The 20,065-nt window shown below is 47.2% G+C and overlaps 1 protein-coding gene across 1 annotated transcript in view; it reads right to left on the bottom strand.

Annotated features, from left to right (window-relative positions):
- The window catches only part of LOC135915899 (uncharacterized), a 102,156-nt gene that overhangs the window by 18,895 nt on the left and 63,196 nt on the right, over positions 1-20,065 (bottom strand). The window contains exons 3-4 of the mRNA XM_065449092.1: positions 4,610-4,671; positions 3,912-4,093 (exon numbers count right to left, since the gene is read on the bottom strand). Coding sequence (XP_065305164.1) covers positions 3,912-4,093; positions 4,610-4,666 — 239 coding nt within the window. The 5' untranslated portion in view covers positions 4,667-4,671. The remainder of the gene's footprint in view (positions 1-3,911; positions 4,094-4,609; positions 4,672-20,065) is intronic.

Genomic DNA, 20,065 nt, shown 5'->3' with positions numbered 1-20,065 from the left:
TACCCTATACGGTCTTAATCCTCCTTCGTCCACCTTAATCCTTATTCATGCACCTTAACCCAACTTAATCTTGCTTAATAATCCCAATCTACCTTAATACACCGTAATCCACCTCTATCAAACTTAACCCATCTCCACGGTCCCTAATCCATCTTAATCTACGCTAATCCACCTAGTCGGTCTTAATCTTCCTTTATCAACCCTAATTCACCTTATTCCACATTAATCGACCGTAATTCTCCCTAATCCTCATTCACTCACCCTAATCGCTCTTAATACCCTTTCATCAACCCTTCACCTTAATCTAACATAATCCGCCTTAATCCTCCTCCACCCACCTTAATATTTCATGCATCTCAATCCTTCTTAATGCACTCTAAGCCACCTTAATCTTCTTTAATACACTCTAATCAACCTTAATCCTCCCTAATCCACCTTATGTCAATCACTAATGATTCATTAATTAACTTGGGTAATCATTCTCTTATGCAGGGGTGGACATGCTTTGGGTCACCTCCGGCCTTCCTTGGGTCACGTGATACTTCCAGTTTACAACGCGACCTTGAAACAGATCTAAAGGCTTTCGCCTTAAAACTTAAAAAAAATCAATGTTGACTAGCTAACGCTCATCACCTGCAATACCACGGGTATAGTTGCCACAATTTTTTTCAGGGTGCAAAGCAGAATCTATAATGCTGCACTTCCGACTGAATAACAAGAGTTAGCGACGTGCTAGGTGATGGAGCCACCCCGGAATATTAAGCACACTGAGGACAACCGCAACAAAAACGCTGGTGAGCAGGCCGGAAGAATGAAAAAAAATATTCAGCATTGCGGGATGCTTTGCTACGAGCTATAAGAAAGTCGCCTCAGCTCGCAAACAACGTTGTTCTTTGTCGGAACAATGATTCTTTCGGCCAATGTCATGCAGCCACTGCTTCCTGCGCAAGCCGTCACGCTTTCCTTGTGGTATCATAAAAACGGCATAACCATCTTCAGGCTTCTTGCAGCAGTTATATGCGCAACAGCCCGGCATTGCGCTAGCACATAGAGCAGGAAACACAACGTACATGTACAACGTTCGCTACGCCGAGCTAAAGTGCCGAGCCAGCCGTGCTCAGGAGGAAAATGGCACGAACGAAAAAGAAAAACACTAGGAAAACTCAAGATCCGCGCGTTTCCAAGGGCAACGGCACGGAGACCAATCGTCGTGCAGAAAAACGAGGGCAAAAGTGGTTGCCGCGGGGGAACGTGCAAGGGGCGAGGAGGAGGAGAGGAGGTCGCGCGGCGGCGGCAAAGTTCAAAGAGTGTCGCTACTTTAAAATTATCAAGGGGCTTTAGTCGGCGTGTGCCGAAGCGTGCCATCTGTTGCCAGTGGTTGGGCCATTCGGCGCCTATTCCTGCGGCGAGCGTTGGCGTAATCGAGTGAACGAGCAGAAATAAAGATGGAAGCGAACACACATCGAAGCGGGGAACTAAACACGCGAGAAGGAAAGAAGAGAGGAGGGTTCGGCGGAACAAATCAGGCGGAAAGCGGAGGAGGGTATGGCGAAAGCGTGAGAAGAAAAGCGTATTTTGCAGCTACGATCGCTGCGAGATGGTGCCAGGGCAGCGCGCATCGCCTGGGAGGTCTCTCGGCGGAAGCTGCTGTCAATCGCGCCTACGCGTCACCCGCGCGTTGGCATTCACGGTTTCTAGATTAGCGAGGCAGTCGCGGCGCACTTCGCTCCTTTTGCAATGCGCCGCACGAGACATTATCTGCGCCAGCCAATATATCGCGAAATGAAAACACGTGAAGAGCTGTGCTCAAATTTCGCATTAGAGAGTATCGTAATCGTCGGTGAACTTATTTGAACAAAAACGAAAATACTATTATTGTACTGACGTTTCGGCAGGTGGCCCGGCCTTCGTCGGAGGGAACTAGGTTACAGAAGACGCTCGTTCCTAAAATGTAGGAGATGGGAAAACACGTGGAAGGAACACGTCGGTCCGAAACAAAGTGTTATGAAAAAAGAGTGCAGAATAAAAGAATAAACAATACACGTTTTTTTTTAAACGGGGGACGAACACATTTACAGAGTACGACACATGGATGGCTGCGATGGGGTAACATCGGCAGTGCGCAAGCAGGACGCCATTTATGTTTTCGTACAACGTACCGAAGGCTTCGTGGATTTAAGCAAAAAAATACAAGAAACACGAATCAACCTATCATTGCCGAAAACATGATTTGCAAGAACTTTGAAACTCCTTATGAACATGGTAAGAAATCTTGGCCGACCTGCTAATGGGGCTCCCGTGAACATGTCAGCCAAATAATAGTGCACTGCGTCAAACAGCGAAAATACAAACACATGACAAACTCAATAAAAAATTGCTTGTTCTTGCTTCTGCAATGTCGTCATACATCATCATCGCCAGCATCTGGACTTGCAACTGCTATTGGCCAATTTCTTGATCGCGAGCACTTAATCAGTATTGCATGTATTGCTCATTTGAGTGAAATGAAAAATATGCGTGCGATCTCAAAAAGACAAAAACAATTTCGTCTTTGCACTGTCGGCCTAAACACGACTGTTGCGTGTTGCTGCGTCTGTTGAAAAGGACAGAGATCCTAACAAGAACCTAGAAAAGAAACTTACCGAAAGAAAGATCCTAACGAAAGGATGATCCTAACAAAAAAGATCCTGACAAAAAAGATCCCAGCAAGAAAGATCCCAACAAAAAAGATCCTAACAAAAAAGACCATAACAAAAAGGATCCTAACATAGCGCAATTCTGTTCTAGGCCGGAGTAGAGAGCGTGAGAGTATTTTTGCTAAATTATCCGCGAAGATGTCAAATAGGTTTTAAATTAATTGACGGCGAGGTAGACACTTCTGACTTATAGTGATACTAGATGAAGACGGGTCATCCCACTGCGTTGAACGCCGATGATGCGTGCCCAGGTAATATTGATGCCAGAGGGTTCAGCGAAAGCGATACAAACGTCATTAGCTTTTTTTCGTTTAACCGTGTTGTTCTTTTTGTCCTTTTATTTAGTCTAACATAACTTCGTCAAGTAGTTTTTTTGGATTGGTGAATACGTTAATTCTGTGGCAGTCAGCAACCTCGTGAAAAGACGTGTTCATTGTATTCCACCCGGTAACGATCAGGTATAGTGTTCACTCATATAAAATTCGATGCATGCAAAACGGTATGGAAGTGGCCTTCAGCGTCTTCTTGATGCCAGCTTGCGAAAAAATTGGCACCAATTCGATCTAAATAGCGTGTCGTCATAGACAAAAATGTCAGTGGTGATGTAGCCGTAATTGACGTGAGCATTACGTCGCACCCATTTGAGGTGCCTGATTCATGATTTCAAACGCGTTCACCACTTAGCAAGGGTGCTCAGGAGCGCATTCAACACACATCCTGCACCTATGTGGTGCGAATTTCAACTGACAGTGGGGTCCAGAGCAGACCACCGTCAGTTGAACCACACACGCCCGTGCTGTTTTAAGCCTTCTCGTCCCCTATCTACGTATACCACACCACCGTCCTCGCACACTTCAAACGTACACTTTCTTCCGCTCCTAATGCTAACGTTTTAAAAGACCCCTTGAAGGGCATCTCGAATATCAGAATATGGCATGAAAATATGCGATCCGGAGTCAACATGCCAACCAAACACGCTTTTACACTATCGTTGCTGGTTGAGGTAAACGAAAGCAATTAACCATAATTATTATTAGGACAAGGCTACTTCGTCCACTTAGAGGCAGACATTGCTTTCAGCATCTAACCTGGGTATTTAAGCAAGATAAAATTATTCACGTCCTCACAGCACACCTGCAGGTAATAAAAACCGACTTCAAAAGTATGTGCTCGAAAATTCTCAATGACAACGTGTCGTTCCACCTTCCCACTCACTTCCTTTTTGCGTAAGCAAACACGCGTTGTTTTTGCTGCGTAGCGGTCGTCCAGAACTCGTCAAAAGTCCTGGGAACTTTTGTGCTGTCATCCCATTGGGGTCTCTCAAAAGCCGAATGATCAGGCTTACATCTGACGTGTCTGTCACGACGCACTTCGGCTGAACAGAAGTGGCCATGAATCTGCAACCAAAGAAAAAGGTGTCACGATCGACTCTCTATGCCTGGTACTGACTATATAAAATTTGAGGGACATGAGCTACGCAAGCCTATTTGCCGAAGCTTTCTTTGCAACTTATCTGTTCTTAAAATATTTGAAGCTCTGTTAGCTTGCCAACATTGTTCAGCTCCTTAAATAGCGGAAAATAATAAACTGGTTTTCGAGCTTAGCGCAACCTTTTCTTTCACGATTGCATGGCAGCTTGTGCATGCAGATAATGGCGTTTTGTTGCGAAGTTCTGAACCTTCTCTAAACTTTCCCAAATCATGCACTTTTACTTTAGGTGAAAGCTTTTTTTTTACCCTCAACGGCTGCATCTGCCAGTTGCAAAAAAGTTCTCCTTCAAGTACTCGTAAAACAAAATTTAATGGTATTGTAACAGCTAATTAGAAGTAATACAATTCAAACATTTCAAATATTGCTTATGCTTCCAGAAGAGTGTAGGGGCTTACAGTAGGAGACTTGTAGCGTGACAATACCTGCTGCGGCCTTTCTTGGAGATGGCGCTTAGATGTCATCGGCCGAACGGTTGACATGGCGGCTGCGTCGAAAATACAGTAGTGAGTTCATTAGTCGCGTTCTCAACGTCACAAAGCAAAACATCCGAGACGTCGCCGTGCAGGACACAAAGGGGGGCTGGGAGAATTCTATAAGTGTCCTCCCAGTGCACTGTCCGTTTAGGCGATCGCTAGGTGGAAATTGGCACAGGGTGCCTTGTTTTTTTTTCCTCGCTGGTTCCGCAACGCAGCCAATCAGCTCTTCAGCAGCAGCTGAAATGGACATGTTCTCGAGATGCATATTTACAGAATAACTCTTGCACTAGGATTAATGTTGACCACGCGGAATTCGTTAACGCGCACCAGTCAGCTTTTTGCACGAGTGCTTTTTCATACTGCACCTGTTAGAGTGAGTCAGGTCACGAGAACACGAACTGGCGACATTGTGCTCTGCAAGTTTACGCTTACCAGATCAGCAGTATATAGTGACCATGCCAATGTACTCATATATTTCATCTTTAAGGTACAAAAAAAATTTAAGGTGGTAGGGACGACAAGCTCGGTTGACAGGTGTCGAATGTAATGCCTTGCGACATTTCGTCAACAGCGAAAAATATTTGTGGCATAGAAACAAGACAAGAGCAGAGGAAAAGACATTTGGGCAAGTTGGTACAAATGCATGATGGAAATAAAAAGCGCAACTTTTCCGCAAACTGTAGGGACAGTACAGGGCAGCGCTTGTACGTGCCTTCCTGTCCTACGTCCTGCGTAAAAGTTGCACTGTTTATTTCCATTAGGTCAGAGAATGGTTGACAAGCATATGGAGACTTCAAATGAGCAACAGTGGGTATTTAGTTATTTACGGGAGAGACCCTCATACGAGGTACACCGATGCTGCCCGGTATATTAAACGAAACGCCTTTGCCCTAAGCGTCACGGATCACCAAGGCAAAGAACTTGCAGCTGTCACCATCCGAGCAAGAGCCCCTGAGACTGCAGAGGAAACGGCAATTGCTCTAGCAATAACAACTTGCCCTCAAGTAGCAATAATACTAACAGACTCCCAAGCAGCAGCTCGCAACTATCAAAAAGGTCGCGTATCAGAAACAGCGTTCAAGATACTAAGAAATCACATCGCATGCGCCCCGCTCCCCGACACCTACATCGACTGGGTTCCAGGCCATCAGGGCATGACAGGAAATGAGGCGGCACACGCCGCTGCCCGCGAGCATACCAGCCGGGCTTTCCTGCAATCCCACACTAGGCCGGCCACCAACGTTGATGACATCGCCCTAAAGTACTCGGAGCTTCTGCAACACCACCGACTCAGCAGAAGAACGTACGCTTTGCCACACAAGAATCTAAGCAAGGAGGAAGAAGTCATCCTGCGCCGCCTACAGACCAACACCTACGTGCACGGAATAATCATGCACAGACTGTATCCTACGCAGTACTCGTACATATGCCCCCATTGCGACGTTCCAGACACCCTGCAACACATGGTCCAGGATTGCCCACTGCGTGGCACACCCACAGACCCTACCTCACAAGCTCCACAAGACGACTCCAAAGAAAGCCGCCCCGTAGAAGCACAAGAAGAGCGCCCCAAATCACCGCAGATCCATACCATAACCGAAACGTAGGAGGCCAAGCTTTCCTCCGATGACCTGGACGACCAACGCAGTCTCGTCGCCCGGGCCAAAGAGGCAGCCCAAGCCAGAGGGTTCTTGGAATAAGGAATCCTCCCACCTAGGGTGAACCGGGTTTTTACTCGGTTTACCGTTTCGGAAAATAAAAGTTTAGTTCTCTCTCTCAGGTACCTACAGGCCCCGTTTGGAGTCATTGCTGTATGGTGGAACAATCTCTAAAAACACAGTGATGCGATCATACAATATGCGGTACACAAACGCTGTAAGTTTTACACCTCATAACTAACACCCCAAAATATATAGGAAGGGCAATTGGAATAACAACAGTAACAGTGCAACACAGGACGACCGAGTAAAGCGCAGAGGACAGAGCGCTGACTAGCATGCAAATGCTTTATTTGCAGAAGCAGCATCTAAATACATCATTTAATGTGACAAAGAACAGAAAAAGAAGGATTAGCGTCAGCCACGGAGATAATGCAGTGCTTTGGTTGAGAGTATGAGGGACGCAGAAAGGACGCACGCGTCGCCACTTTTGAGTATGCAAAATTCCTCAAACATTTCCCGCGCACGCTTTTAACTATATCTGCCAACTATATCGCACTTTTTAAAGGGTCCCTGAAACGGTTCGGACAAATTTTGTAGACGCGTAGGGTACAGCTTAAGCAGAACATTCGCACCACTATTTAAGTGAAGCGTTACGTATTAATGGAGCTACAAGCGATTAGAAGTTACCTTCCTCCCCAGCCATGCTTTTCCTCCTCAACTCGTTCGCCGAGCGAGCGGGGCTAAGCTTCGCCTTCGCTGGTCTTGCGTCACGATGCGACGTCACATCGTCCACTTCCGGTGGTTTTGGAACCCGCCCCCGCCCGCGCGAAACGTCTCCGCTAGCCGCTTGGCTGTCGACCCCAAGCGAGAGCTATCGAAGCAGCGTGCGTTGCGAGCATTCTGTCGTAGCGCCGAACGTGTCTGGTATTCCGTTAACCACAGGCAAGCTGGTCATTTCGGGAAATGACTGGAGGCATAAACTCAAGCTGATGAAGGAACTTTGGCGTAGACGTACGTGAGCGGCCTGATCGGTCTGCAAGGTCCAGACACTTGTTGGCGCAGCGCTTAACCAGCCAAACAAAGCGCTAATATTGCTCTAACCAAGTGTAAAGCATTTTAAACATTTAGAAAAACAACGTGTTGATGATTATACTCCTGCGAAAAATATGCACCAGCAGCAAAGAAGAATACACTTCGTTGCTGCTACTGTGTGTGGTTGAGCTCTATGCCACCAGGTGGCTGCACCGTGCAGGCCATTCACATTTGCCCTTCTGCTCATCTCGGCTCGTCCCGTTACGGCACAGTCAAGTGGCCAGACCCTGTCCCCTTGCGCTTACGTTTGCCCATACGGGAGTCGCGAAACGCTATTGCGTTAGTAATCTTCCGGTGTAAAGTGACGGCCACAAACGCGCAAATCCTGGCGCCGATCAGATAGCGGCAGTCCGATGCGCAGCAACCAGTTCGCTCGTACGCTGCCTTGCAGAGGGACACGATGTCGCAGCTTGACATTTGCCAGTCACTACGTTTGCAGTCCACAAGGCAACAAAGTCGAATCATAGTGCTCGCGAAAAGACTGAGACCAACTCAGACCGCGGAGCTCTCGTCAAAATGGAGTACGTTGTTACACAAGCAGACGACACTTGCTGTATGGCGGAAGTGCTTAAGTGTACTGAAAAATTTTTCTTGTGCACTCTCTTTATGCTACGTTCTTTTTATAAAAACAAATTAACTAACATTCCAACTATTACGAAGATCATTTGTTTACCATAAAGTTGGAAAAATTATCGATCACGCGCCCTGGTCAGCCAATCGGATAGCTCGGCCCACTGACGTCATATGGGTGATTTCGGTCGTATGGGTAGGGGCGGCTTAAAATTCCGCCGAGCAGTGCGCTGCGATCGGCAGCGATGTGCATTTTTAAAACCTTATAATAAATTACACGCTTTACGCAGAGCACTTAGATGTGTCAATTAATGATCAGAAGGACCTACTCTAACGACTCAGTACGTTCGTAGAAAATCGTCAAAAGCGTTTCAGGGTCCCTTTAAAGATCGGGATGCAACCGCACGTGTTACAGCGGGCAGTCAGATGACTGCATGTACGTGTTTCCTTTTAGTGAAGCGGCATGCTCGCGCAGGCGATCATTAATGCACTTTCCCGTTTTCCCGATATAATCACGTTTACAGTCAATCGGTATTTTATAGACGACCTGCGATGTACAGTCAATAAATCTGCGAACATGATTATTATAGCAGCTTTTGCGCGGGACAGTATCCTCCCTGTTGACTATTTTGCACAAACCACTCAGTTTATAGTCCACCGTAGTCCACCGGAGTCCACCGTAGTTCGCCATAAAGAAAGCAGCAAAATCCCAATAAAGAAAGACGTCAGGCAGGGAGATACGATCTCTCCAATGCTATTCACAGCGTGTTTACAGGAGGTATTCAGAGACCTGGATTGGCAAGAATTGGGGATAAAGGTTAATGGAGAATACCTTAGTAACTTGCGATTCGCTGATGACATTGCCTTGCTTAGTAACTTAGGGGACCAATTGCAATGCATGCTCACTGACCTGGAGAGGCAAAGCAGAAGAGTGGGTCTAAAAAATTAATCTGCAGAAAACTAAAGTAATGTTTAACAGTCTCTTAAGAGAACAGCAATTTACAATAGGTAGCGAGGGACTGGAAGTGGTTAGGGAATACATCTACTTAGGGCAGGTAGTGACGGCGGATCCAGATCACGAGACGGAAATAATCAGAAGAATAAGAATGGGCTGAGGTGCGTTTGGCAGGCATTCTCAGATCATGAACAGCAGGTTGCCCTTATCCCTCAAGAGAAAAGTGTATAATAGCTGTGTCTTACCAGTACTCACCTACGGAGCAGAAACCTGGAGGCTTACGAAAAGGGTTCTACTTAAATTGAGGACGACGCAACGAGCTATGGAAAGAAGAATGATAGGTGTAACGTTAAGGGATAAGAAAAGAGCAGATTGGGTGAGGGAACAAACGCGAGTTAATGACATCTTAGTTGAAATCAAGAAAAATAAATGCGTATGGGCCGGACTTGTAATGAGGAGGGAAGATAACCGATGGTCATTAAGGGTTACGGAGTGGATTCCAAGGGAAGGGAAGCGTAGCAGGGGGCGGCAGAATGTAAGGTGGGTGGATGAGATTAAGAAGTTTGCACGGAAGACATGGCCACAATTAGTACATGACTGGGGTTGTTGGAGAAGTATGGGAGAGACCTTTGCACTGCAGTGGGCGTAACCAGGCTTATGATGATGATGACTCAGTTTGTTAGGGGGCAGTGCACACCACCCTCACTCCTGCATTGGTCGCAATTTTAATAATGTTATGGAAAACACGGTGTACATAAGGAATGACGGCAAGCCTAGATCTCACCGCCTTCGAGATCTAGGCTTGCCGTGACCCCTGGAGTGTAGTTAATAATGTTGGAGGCGTATTTTTTCTCAGGTTTCTCTTCAAGCAATGCGTCGTGTTCGTCTTCCTAGCACAGATTTAAGTTAAGGAGGTTCTCAGTCGTTGGAGATTCGAGTAGCATGCCCCAAGCCTTATCCTGTTTTTTTCCCACGTTCCTGCAATCCTCGTTCCACTAGGACACGCGCCTTTTCTTTGCAGCCCCATTCGTTTGTTAGATACACTCTAATGAGGTGTCACTGATAAAAGCGGTAAACTAAGCAATGGCTTCATTTATATTAAAATGGTTATAAGTGTTTGGAGGCATATGTGTCATCGCCATACATTTTCCCCAGTCTGTGGAATGTGGGGGAGGATCATGTCCTTTCGTAGATCTAGGCATGCAGAAAAATGACCACTGCTATAAGCGTTCTAACATTTCATTCTAGAAATGGCACTAAGATAGGGGATGCTAAGCCTGTAAAACAGTATTATGCTCAAGGCTGTAAAATGTTGGCTGTTGCTGATTTAGCACGCAGGTGCCTGAAGAAACAGAACTTTTCTATTACACAATAAACATTTTAACGCTCTTATGGGAGTTAAAAGGGGTCTTTCTGCATTTACACCTATGCCCACACCCTTTTAGCACCCTTTTCGCCAAAACACCCTATCACAAGGGTGTATACCACACATAAGGTGTGACCTTGCTCGAAGAAGGGTGCTAAATTCAGTGGCGTAGCAACAGGGGAGGGCCGGGGGGCCGTGGGCCCCGGGTGCAAGGGGCCAGTGGGGGGAGGGGGTGTCATATACGTCTGAAGACACCCGGAAATTGCCGATATCCTCGCCTTCCTCGACTACAGCCGGGGGGGAGGGGTGACAGAAGACCTATGGGCCCCGGGTGCCAGACGACCTAGATACGCCACTGGCTAAGTCGACGACTGAAGGGTGTTGAACGCATTGATGCATAAATCTGAATAACGTGTACACGTCCGCACATTGAGCAATGTGTGCATGTATTGCGTTTTTAATGCGAAGGCATTTTATGAAGTCTAGAAGCGTACGGTGAGGGGCTAGTTGGTATGACATTATGGCATTTTATGGCCTTTCAGGTAGGAAAGCTGGCGTTCCCCGCAACAACAATCCATACGGGACCCTGCTCATGCCAATCGAAAAGCCATTTCCCTTGAAAGCATTCAGAAAGCTTTCAGAACCGCGCCGCCCGTTTTATTCTAAAAAATTATGCACGTCTTTCTAGCGTCACGTCCATGAAAAGAACACTAGGTCAACCTGACCTTTGGTTACGTCGTAGGTACTTTCATCTCTGTCTTTTGGGCTGCTGAGCACGAGTTCGCGGCATCGAACCCCGGCCGCGGCGGCCACATTTCGATGGGGGCGAAATGCGAGAACACCGTGTACTTAGATTTAGGTGCACGTTAAAGAACCCCAGGTGGTCGAAATTTCCGGAGTCCACTACGGCGTGCCTCATAATCAGAAAGTGGTTTTGGCACGTTAAACCCCATAATTTTTTTTTCATTTTCGTCTCTGTCTTTCTCATATAATATGCTACTTTAATCCTTCTCTTAAAGAAAATATTTTCACCACACAAAGTTATATCTCGTCTCGCATAGACCATCAACACAAGATTGATGTGCCATTTTTCCCTTTTGTCAAGAGCAGTCACTGAATGGAACCACCTTCCCGCCTCCACAGTCTCAATTTGTGACACAACTAATTCAAGATCGCTGTTCAAAGCGTCTTACAGTATGATTTTCTATTCTTGCACTGCAAGTATTGTATACTGGGTCTTGAAAGTATGTATAATGAATCAATAAAATGTGACGTCATCAGCGTCTTGTATGACGTCAGTTGTGATACAGAAGGTAGTAAGTAGAACAACGTTAATTAAGAGCAATTATGGTTAAATAATGCGAAATAATGTGAATTAGGGTAGAATAAATTGGATAAAGGTTCGTACAAACTATAGCAAGGTGAATTACGGCAGGTGAAAATAGAATTGTGAAGGACACGTGACAATGTATGAAGTAACGTATTACGGCCACGTGATAATTGCAAGTGTACACCCATAAATTCATTAAGTTTTCGCAGTCCTAAGTGACTGTCGAACTTTTTCTAGGATTCTGATGTTACTGGCATCACGGCCACTCCAAAATGTATCATCGATAAAAAGTACGCACTTTCGCTTACAATTTAATTATTATATTTTGTGCTCATAGTAATATTATCATGCAATTAAACACTTCTAAGACAAACTGCAGTAGCACAATGAAAACACGTGAGCAACTTGCACAATTTTGCACGAATATTTCGGTGCCCTTAAAGCGGAACAAAAAGTGGCGAAATTAAAGAAGCTGTCTGGATACATTGCTGAAGAAACAGGCACGTGCTGTTAGGCGAGCCTCTGCTGTACAATGGCATCAACGTACAGTTTGCTTGGTGAAGCCGTAACGAAGACATTTATAGCGGCGAGATCACGCTGGAAGTTCTCAAACCCGAATCCACGTTATTCAGGGTTTTACTAAGCTACTGAGCTACTTTCTAAGCGCTTCCTCGGACACAGTTTGTAAGGCTCAGCCTATATATTATGGGCTGGTGTCGTCAAAGCTGTAATTGATTATCTACAGCGTACGCTCTTACAAACGCAGTCTTCAGTCGCCTCATGTGAGCGCCTTTATCGAGCAACACTCTCGCTGAAACTACGCTGTGACCTCGCAAGGTTGCTCGGTTCGGATGCAGCGAGTAATCTAATCCCACCAGCAGAAGAGCGGCGATCGTCTACCTCACGGTCACGATTTGTGTGTTGTACCCACAGTGATGCGGCACAGACTGCGCCCCCCCCCCCCCAAAAAAAAATGCTTGGCACGAAACGTAGTAGCAACTACCAGCTCACCGCCCTAGTTAGCGACCACAACGAAACAGCAGCAAACAGGCGGCCATGCGAGCGCGGAAACCGGTCAGAATTAACGGGTAGCAACAGGCGCTTTTTTTTAATAATCCAATTGACTTCGGCGCAGCGCAATCTACGCGGCCGCTCCCTAGGTGCCCAATGAAAAGCGACCGCAAGTGGTGACGCATCGGCGTTGTACATGGTTGTAGCGTTAAGGACAACTATAGGCGCGCGGCAGGACGGGAAGGCAGAAGCTGCGCCATTATTGCATTCGCTGCTCTTGCTACACGGGATGCATTGTCTCGATTTCGCCTGTGTTCGCGTCTCGCGCTGTGCGAAATAATTTTTAAACGTGTGTTTAGTTTTGTGCGCGGTGTAGAAAAAGATGTGGCCCGTGCTATTTGTATTACTCATGCCCCACTTCAAAGCAAAGCGTTCGTAAGCACTGGAAGATGGATCCACGGAGGCTAAGACGAGCAGTTGCAACGAACGTGCCCGATGACGGCGGTCGGTATGGTACTGCTATAATGGAAATTTTCAGGCAAGTGCCCATTTATTTGGTATTTCTTTGGTGGGTTACGTGTTTTTGTTCGCTCTAGAAGTATCTTACTGTTATCTCGTAGCATAATTGACTAATGTGAGAGCAAGAGCAGCTGCGCTCGTAGTAGGGCAAGTTAACTACCTCGATGGGGCTCTTGCATTGCCCAGGGGGCGCTGCGAAAAAGGTGCTAAAAAGCACCCTCTGCGCTACCAAGCTCGGTCGTCTGCTTCGGAAAGCACGTTTACAATATGGACCCGCCACTTTCGATTGTGTTGTTTCACGGCCTGCAGCGAATATCGGGCGCCGAAGATTTTTTCAGGGGTGGCACGCAGGTAAAGGCAAGAAATTATGCAGTGCTGAATACGTGTACGCCGTTCAAGAATTAGGCGGCGAAGTTTTAGCACCGTGTCAATCGCAAGTGAAGCGAGTCGCGTACGAAGTGGAACTTCAGGTAAGGTTTGCACGCTAGCTGCTAGATTCAGGCGCACAAACGCGAGGAAATGCTTGCTATAAATGAATCCACAGCAGCGATAAGCAGGCATCATGTGTACGGAACTGCTCGAACATACGACGGTACGCGCCGCGATGTACGAACTGCTCGAGCGCACGATCGTACGCGCCGCGACGGCAGCGGTCTTTCGACATGCCGCGAAACGGCGGGCCTCCTGCAATCTTTGTTGACTGCATGCCGCTAAACAAGTAGTTATGCCTGCGTTGTAGTACCGGCCATCTGTCGCTTTTAGTAACTGGTAATAACTGATGCGATGCATATGAGCTCGCACTTACGTGCGAATCGCGCTGCAGCGCGAGCTCGTGCGCTGCTCGCTTGATGTAGGTTTTAATGACAGCGCTCGAACATCGATGTGCTGCAATCAATACTGCCTTGCTGCGCTGCCTCAACGTGCTGGCTTGAGATCAAGGATGAGCGCATTGAACTCTCTAACCTGTGCTGCTCGTAGTGGAATAGTGAATTGTCATCGAATGAGTCCGAAAACTTGAGCTCATTTGCACACACCTGGTCACTTCACCACTTCGCATCGGTCGAATTGTTAATTGTCGCTGTGGCCGGGTCTCGAATCGTGAATTACCAGCCATGCCTACTGCTATGTCGGTCTGCTGTCGGGACTGTAGGTGCAAAAGACCGAACTTTAGAACGCAGATAATCAAGCAAGTTTCAAGACAGGCGAAGCAGTCAGCATGGCGCGAAGTTTCGCTTACTCAGCGCGACGAACTGCAGCTATGCAGCGCGCCCGACGCTCCACTTCGTGAGGCCTTGAAGGAAAACGGTAGAATCTGATGTTAGGATTCAGGCCTTCTTGTTCATGGCAGCCCACGACTATGGTGGCTAGAGAGGGAGGTGTCAGCATCGGCTGGGCTGCGCCGCGTATGGCGGTGCGGCATTTTTTCTTGATTTTTTGAAGTGAAGGCGCTAAAATGACGGAGGACATTTAGCGCCTTCACTTCTTCTTTGTCCTCCGTCATTTTAGCGCCTTCACTTCAAAAATCATGCTCAACCAACACGCCCACCTATCCATCCTAACGGCATTTTTTCATGACAGCGACAGGTGGCGCGCTCGTCGTCTCCGAGATGCCTAGCGTGATGTGCTGAGCAATCTCTCCGGCTCCAAGCGCGCGTCGTGAAGTCTGTGGTGAAGTTAGCTTCGCCTGCCCCGCTTTTGTTTGCTTGTCATAAGGAGTTCTGAGTAGCCTTCTTAACCCACGCCACTGGAAAAATTTGGTCGGTATGCAGAGTAAGCTGGATGATCTCCTGGATGTGGGCCACCTAAATGAAGTTCACGAGATGGTAAAGCATTGTGATGCGATGCCAGGTCATCGTGAAATGGTGAGATCAAATAGCGACTCTCGCATACCGTACTACGTTAGCGGGTATGTTACCAGGAAAATGCTAATGAAAACAAAGTGCGAAGAATGTTCTCTAGCTGTTGCTTCAAACAAAAGACTTGCGCTTACTTCCGGAAGAGTCGTGCCTTACCAACCACATGGATAGAGGTGGCCTACTTTACGCATCTCAGGCACTAAAAGACTTGGTTGCTGCGATGGAAGATGCCTTCACGCATTGTTTCAGCTTTAACGAGTTGAAGGCTGACAGCATCATGGGCCTTATTTCCTGCCTGTCAACAAATAAGCTGGATATGGTTGGCTGTGCGCAGCATGGGCACGTTGCAAGTGCTACGCGGCGCCCTATCTTTCGGACCCCTAGCGCCATCTGATGAATAAGTTGCTCAAATGCGGTAGGATAACTCACTGCTTGAGCAGCTTGCGCTGCGTGTTTGGCGCCCTGTCAAACGGCAGTGATCGCGCGAAACAGCGTGTCGATATTAATTTTAGCCTGATTTCCGGAATTACAAGATCTTGACAGCTTTTTTGTGGAAAGAATTCGGAGAAAGGAAGTCGTCTAGTTGAAGCGGGGCACGTCTGCTACGTGAGGGTACTGCTGAACTAGCACGCATCGGAAGTGACTGCTAGGTGTATTCCGCAAACAAAATCACCGCACCAGCAAGATGCGTGAAGCTCAGCGTAAGTTACTTCGTTATATACGATGTGGACGCATGCACTTACAAGGGACATTGATTCTTGCAGATTGGCGACAGCAGACAAATCAAAGTGGGGAGCTGCGCTTGCCGTACTCGCATCGCGGGGAAGTGCAAGCACGCCGCGGTAGTTGCCCTGTACATACAGGACAGCAAGTGCGACTCCAAAACATATCATCCAAGAACGTGGGGTGTACCAACGTCTCGTACGTAAGAGCTACCCGAGGTATTCTAATGTTGCTCTCCCCAAGCACAAAAAATGAGGAACTTACCAGTTTTGTTAGACTATGCTGGGAAAATATTTTCGCCCAATTAGTTACTGGAAGTTCGAGACTATTTATGTTGTTGCAATTTTTCAGTGAGTGCAAAGGGGGCTCCAATAAACCACGTCGTCAAATATTTTGGTGATCTCAACTGCCCCTTAGTTGGTATGCTGGGCGCATAAGGGTAAATGCCAGCTGAGCCAGCTGCAACCCCTCCTCGTAGCTCTCAGCAAGCCCTGGCGCTGTTTGAATAGGAGAGTATTGGGAAAGAGTTCCACAGCTTTACTTCGGTACACTATGGAAACAAACTACTTTGCTGCATATGCTGTTACGCAATACACGTGTCCTGTTGCTGCCATGCTTGTTGTAAAACCAACGAATTGAGCGTTAATGCACTGGGCATAACGCCGGAACATAAAACAGTCTGCCGTCGGACAAGCGCGATCCAGCGTTGACGCCGTTCTACTTCATACGGTCGGCTCGGCAACCTGTAAAACATTGTTCCTCGAGAGTTGGTGTACGTGCTGTTGCAGCCCATTAGGCAACAGCTCGGGTTGCACTTCAACATTGCTCAGAAAAGGCAACAGATACGCGCGAAATAGTGCACAGACAGGCTTTCCGAACGCAAGCGGACCGGTCGTATCCTGCCGAGTGCGCGCTCGCCGCCGCGAGGGGCGCCCTAGTAGGTGCGGGAACTACGTTCGCAACCTGCCTATAGCGTAGAAATCACCAATCAAGTGATACGGTTTTTTGTCATCACGAGGTTGAACTTCCATGTCGTAGGAGAGAACGCATCGAAGCAAGGGAAGCGAGAAAAAATGAAGTACCTCAAGTTGAGGCGCACAACATAACTGCATAACTGCAAAGTTTATATCAGCAAGACCAACATAAAGCGTTTGTAGATGTAAAACAGGAATTGTTCACATCACATTGTATGCCCAGAAATATCTGCATATCTGAACAGAATTTCCCACCCGACAAATTATTGTTTGCACTGCACCTTGTTCACCGTTTCTGGGTATATACCTCCATTATATATTGAATTTGCGCTCCATTTCGTGTCATATTGTTTGTTTGAGAGCTAACAGCCATGTATATGGAGTCGTATGTATTATTTCATTAAGAATAAATATTCTTTTTTCTGTAAAGCATTTTTGGCATTATATGAGCGCTACTAAATACGCGAACTTAGTTCTTTGCAGGTCTCTGATATTTGAAACCAAATTTCCCTTAGCGCTCTCATTATGCTGAGTTTTGACCATTGATGCCTACAGTTGTACCTTTCATTGCAAAATTAAATAAACTTGAAATAATCATGGTTCACTCGAGCGGCCCGTTTCAACTGATGAGGCGCGCACCAACCAGTAGACGATAAGGACAAGCGCCTGTAGCTCAAGACACTAATAAAGTTACGCCAGACAGAATTGCATACGGCACCCCATAATAGTCCCTTAAAATGTTAAAGTGGCACTGGCAAACTGCAAACAACCGCCTACTGCGGAAGCTTTCTCTGTTTGGTGCAATTATGAGTTTCACAAGTGTTGCACTGAGCGCGAAGCTAAAGCGCTGCGATAAAATGACCAAAATTTAGTACATAGTACGTTAGGCCAGCTGCAGTGATAAAGTCGCCTAGCCTTTAAAATTATTTTCCGATGCGCGTATTGCGCCCAAAGAAGCCGCGGAGCGAGAAAGCACTTTACAGTGCAACCAAATAACCGTATTAACCAGCGTACGGGAGGCATCTCGGAGCCGACAGCAGCGCCGCCGCATCGTCCTGAAAAAATGCTGCCTCTCCGGCGCTCCGATGCTGACACCTCCCCCTCTAGCCACCATACCACGACGCAGAAGTAATGACGGTGACGCCTTTTCGAGGCTGGGCTAGGTCTCTCCGGATCGGCGTCAACGATTCCTTCTCCTCCTAGCATTATACGTCCCACGGCACACGGAGAGTCCGTTTTCGTTATACTATAGACCGTTTCATCGGGCGAGGAGGATAGGGCGCGCGGAGAGCCTTTCCTCCTCTCTGGCTTGGGCGATCCGGCGCGGCGCAGCTTGAAAGTATTGCTGTCGCGTGCTGCGGAACGATTTCTTGATGTTTTAGATCGTACTCTGAAATTTACGCCATGTCCGTTCATATAAGGTCGTCAGGGAAGCCTTTCGGTAAATCGGTAACTACAGTAGGCAGAAATATCTCTTGGGGGCGCAAACATGTGACGCGCATAATCAGCCACGGTCTACGCACATTATATCGGTTTTAACTCAGCATAGAAAACCGGTGTCTCTTTATTAGCAGCATGAAATGGTAAATCTTCTCAATATCTGATCGCTTGGCGTAGGGAGTAAAACATAGCATAAGAGCGCATGCTCGTACACGGCCAACCTAAGGCAACCACGAAACATCTAAGCGGAAGGCGCAATCAAATATTTGTGATGCACCGGCATCGTTCTCGCGCATTTCAAGTCTAGTAGGCTTGAAATTACCATATGTCTGCGCTAGCCTTCCTGCATGAGGCCGATGGCGCTGCTCAACACAGCGATCACTGCGGTTGGTGATCCAGCACGGCACATATGTAAGCTGTGCGCTTCGGCATTGCCTTTTTGGCCTGCATACAGCCATAATATATGAGGGATCGCATAAAAAGAATGCGATGCCTATTTTTGAGGACAAAATTTCCGTAATACGTGTGAGTGCGTCGCAGAGAACGGAACGAACACAACCGAAAAAGAAATTCGGTTATCATCTTCTTTCTAGAAAACGCAAGAGAAAACGGGCTATCACCGCAACAGGGCCTCGTATAGTCACGCCGCACAACGTTTATAAATATATCACCACTGATGCGGTATGCTTGGACCAAGTGGTATATAGAACAAAGATATATGTAATCCAGCACCTACCACTGCTTAGGATGCTCGCGCAGTTCGTAAACAGTCCCTTTGCTGGACAAGCGTAATTCAGACTGTAAGGTATGCTGCTATCACTTGTCAAAACTATTTTATTCGGGGGCGAAATCCTCATCCATCGAACCAAGTAGTCACGCAGTGTAACCTGCAGCGAACAGTTTAAACGCTTGTCAAAGTATGACATCACAGTTCCTATCGTAGCAGAACGGTACCCACGCTCACGCTGTTACGATCGTCGCGTATGTTTCATGGCTCCTAAACCGCAGCTTAGAAATAGAGGATAATACTGCAATAAGGTCACATTAGTGACTGGAACATTCATAAATACACAATTCATCTCCGAGGCTGATTGTAGACTCGAATATGTGCGCACACATCGCGCTGCGTGTTCCGTCCACCTCAACGCCAGCAGGAATTCCGGCCATGACGCCTTAAACCACTTCAGCACGGCTCACAGAACCGTTTACCACGTAGAAGACACACGTAATACTAAACAGGCGAAAACAAACGCCAGAACCTGCCGCCGAGCCTATACCTGCCATGCAAAAGACAGCTTTCACCCAAGCCAGTATGGCGCTGCTCATAGGCGGCGCCACTGCGCTCACAATATGGCGGCGCCTACGAAAAAACGGTCTATAGGCTGCGGCGAGCTCGCAGCGTGGTCTGTGAGAAGTGACGAGCCTTTTCACACTCGAAAAAGGGCATGCAGAAAAAAAGTGCGAATCGGCGCAAAACTCGGCCTAGAAACGTGCTTCGCCACGGCTAGCGTTCAATACGACCCAAGCTGTTACGACCCAGATGTCATTTCCCGCGCCGCCACCAGGCGCCGCTACTATACCTCAAACTCCAGCGCAAGACGCCCATCGCGCCCCGTGTGCAGTGTTGCCACGACACATTAAAAAATAGTAGATTTTTTCGCGAAAAATCAGTAGAAATCAGTAGATTTTTTATTTAAATTTTTGCACTGATTTTATGAGCCCACGAATTCAGCGCTTATATTAGTACTCTGTTGAAGTATTGTAGCTTCCAGGAAATAGTACAAAAATTGACCCCGAGATTCTTAGCGATACTTTTGAAAAACCCGCGGATCCAGAGAGACATTGTCAAGCACGAATTTAGAAACAGCGAAGCCCTCCGATGGCCTATTTAAAGGCGTCAGATGG

This window comes from Dermacentor albipictus, unplaced genomic scaffold (genome assembly GCF_038994185.2).
Source record: "Dermacentor albipictus isolate Rhodes 1998 colony unplaced genomic scaffold, USDA_Dalb.pri_finalv2 scaffold_13, whole genome shotgun sequence".
Taxonomy (NCBI): domain Eukaryota; kingdom Metazoa; phylum Arthropoda; class Arachnida; order Ixodida; family Ixodidae; genus Dermacentor; species Dermacentor albipictus.
Note: the sequence above shows the minus strand (reverse complement) of the source record. Positions and strands in the feature narration are given on the sequence as shown.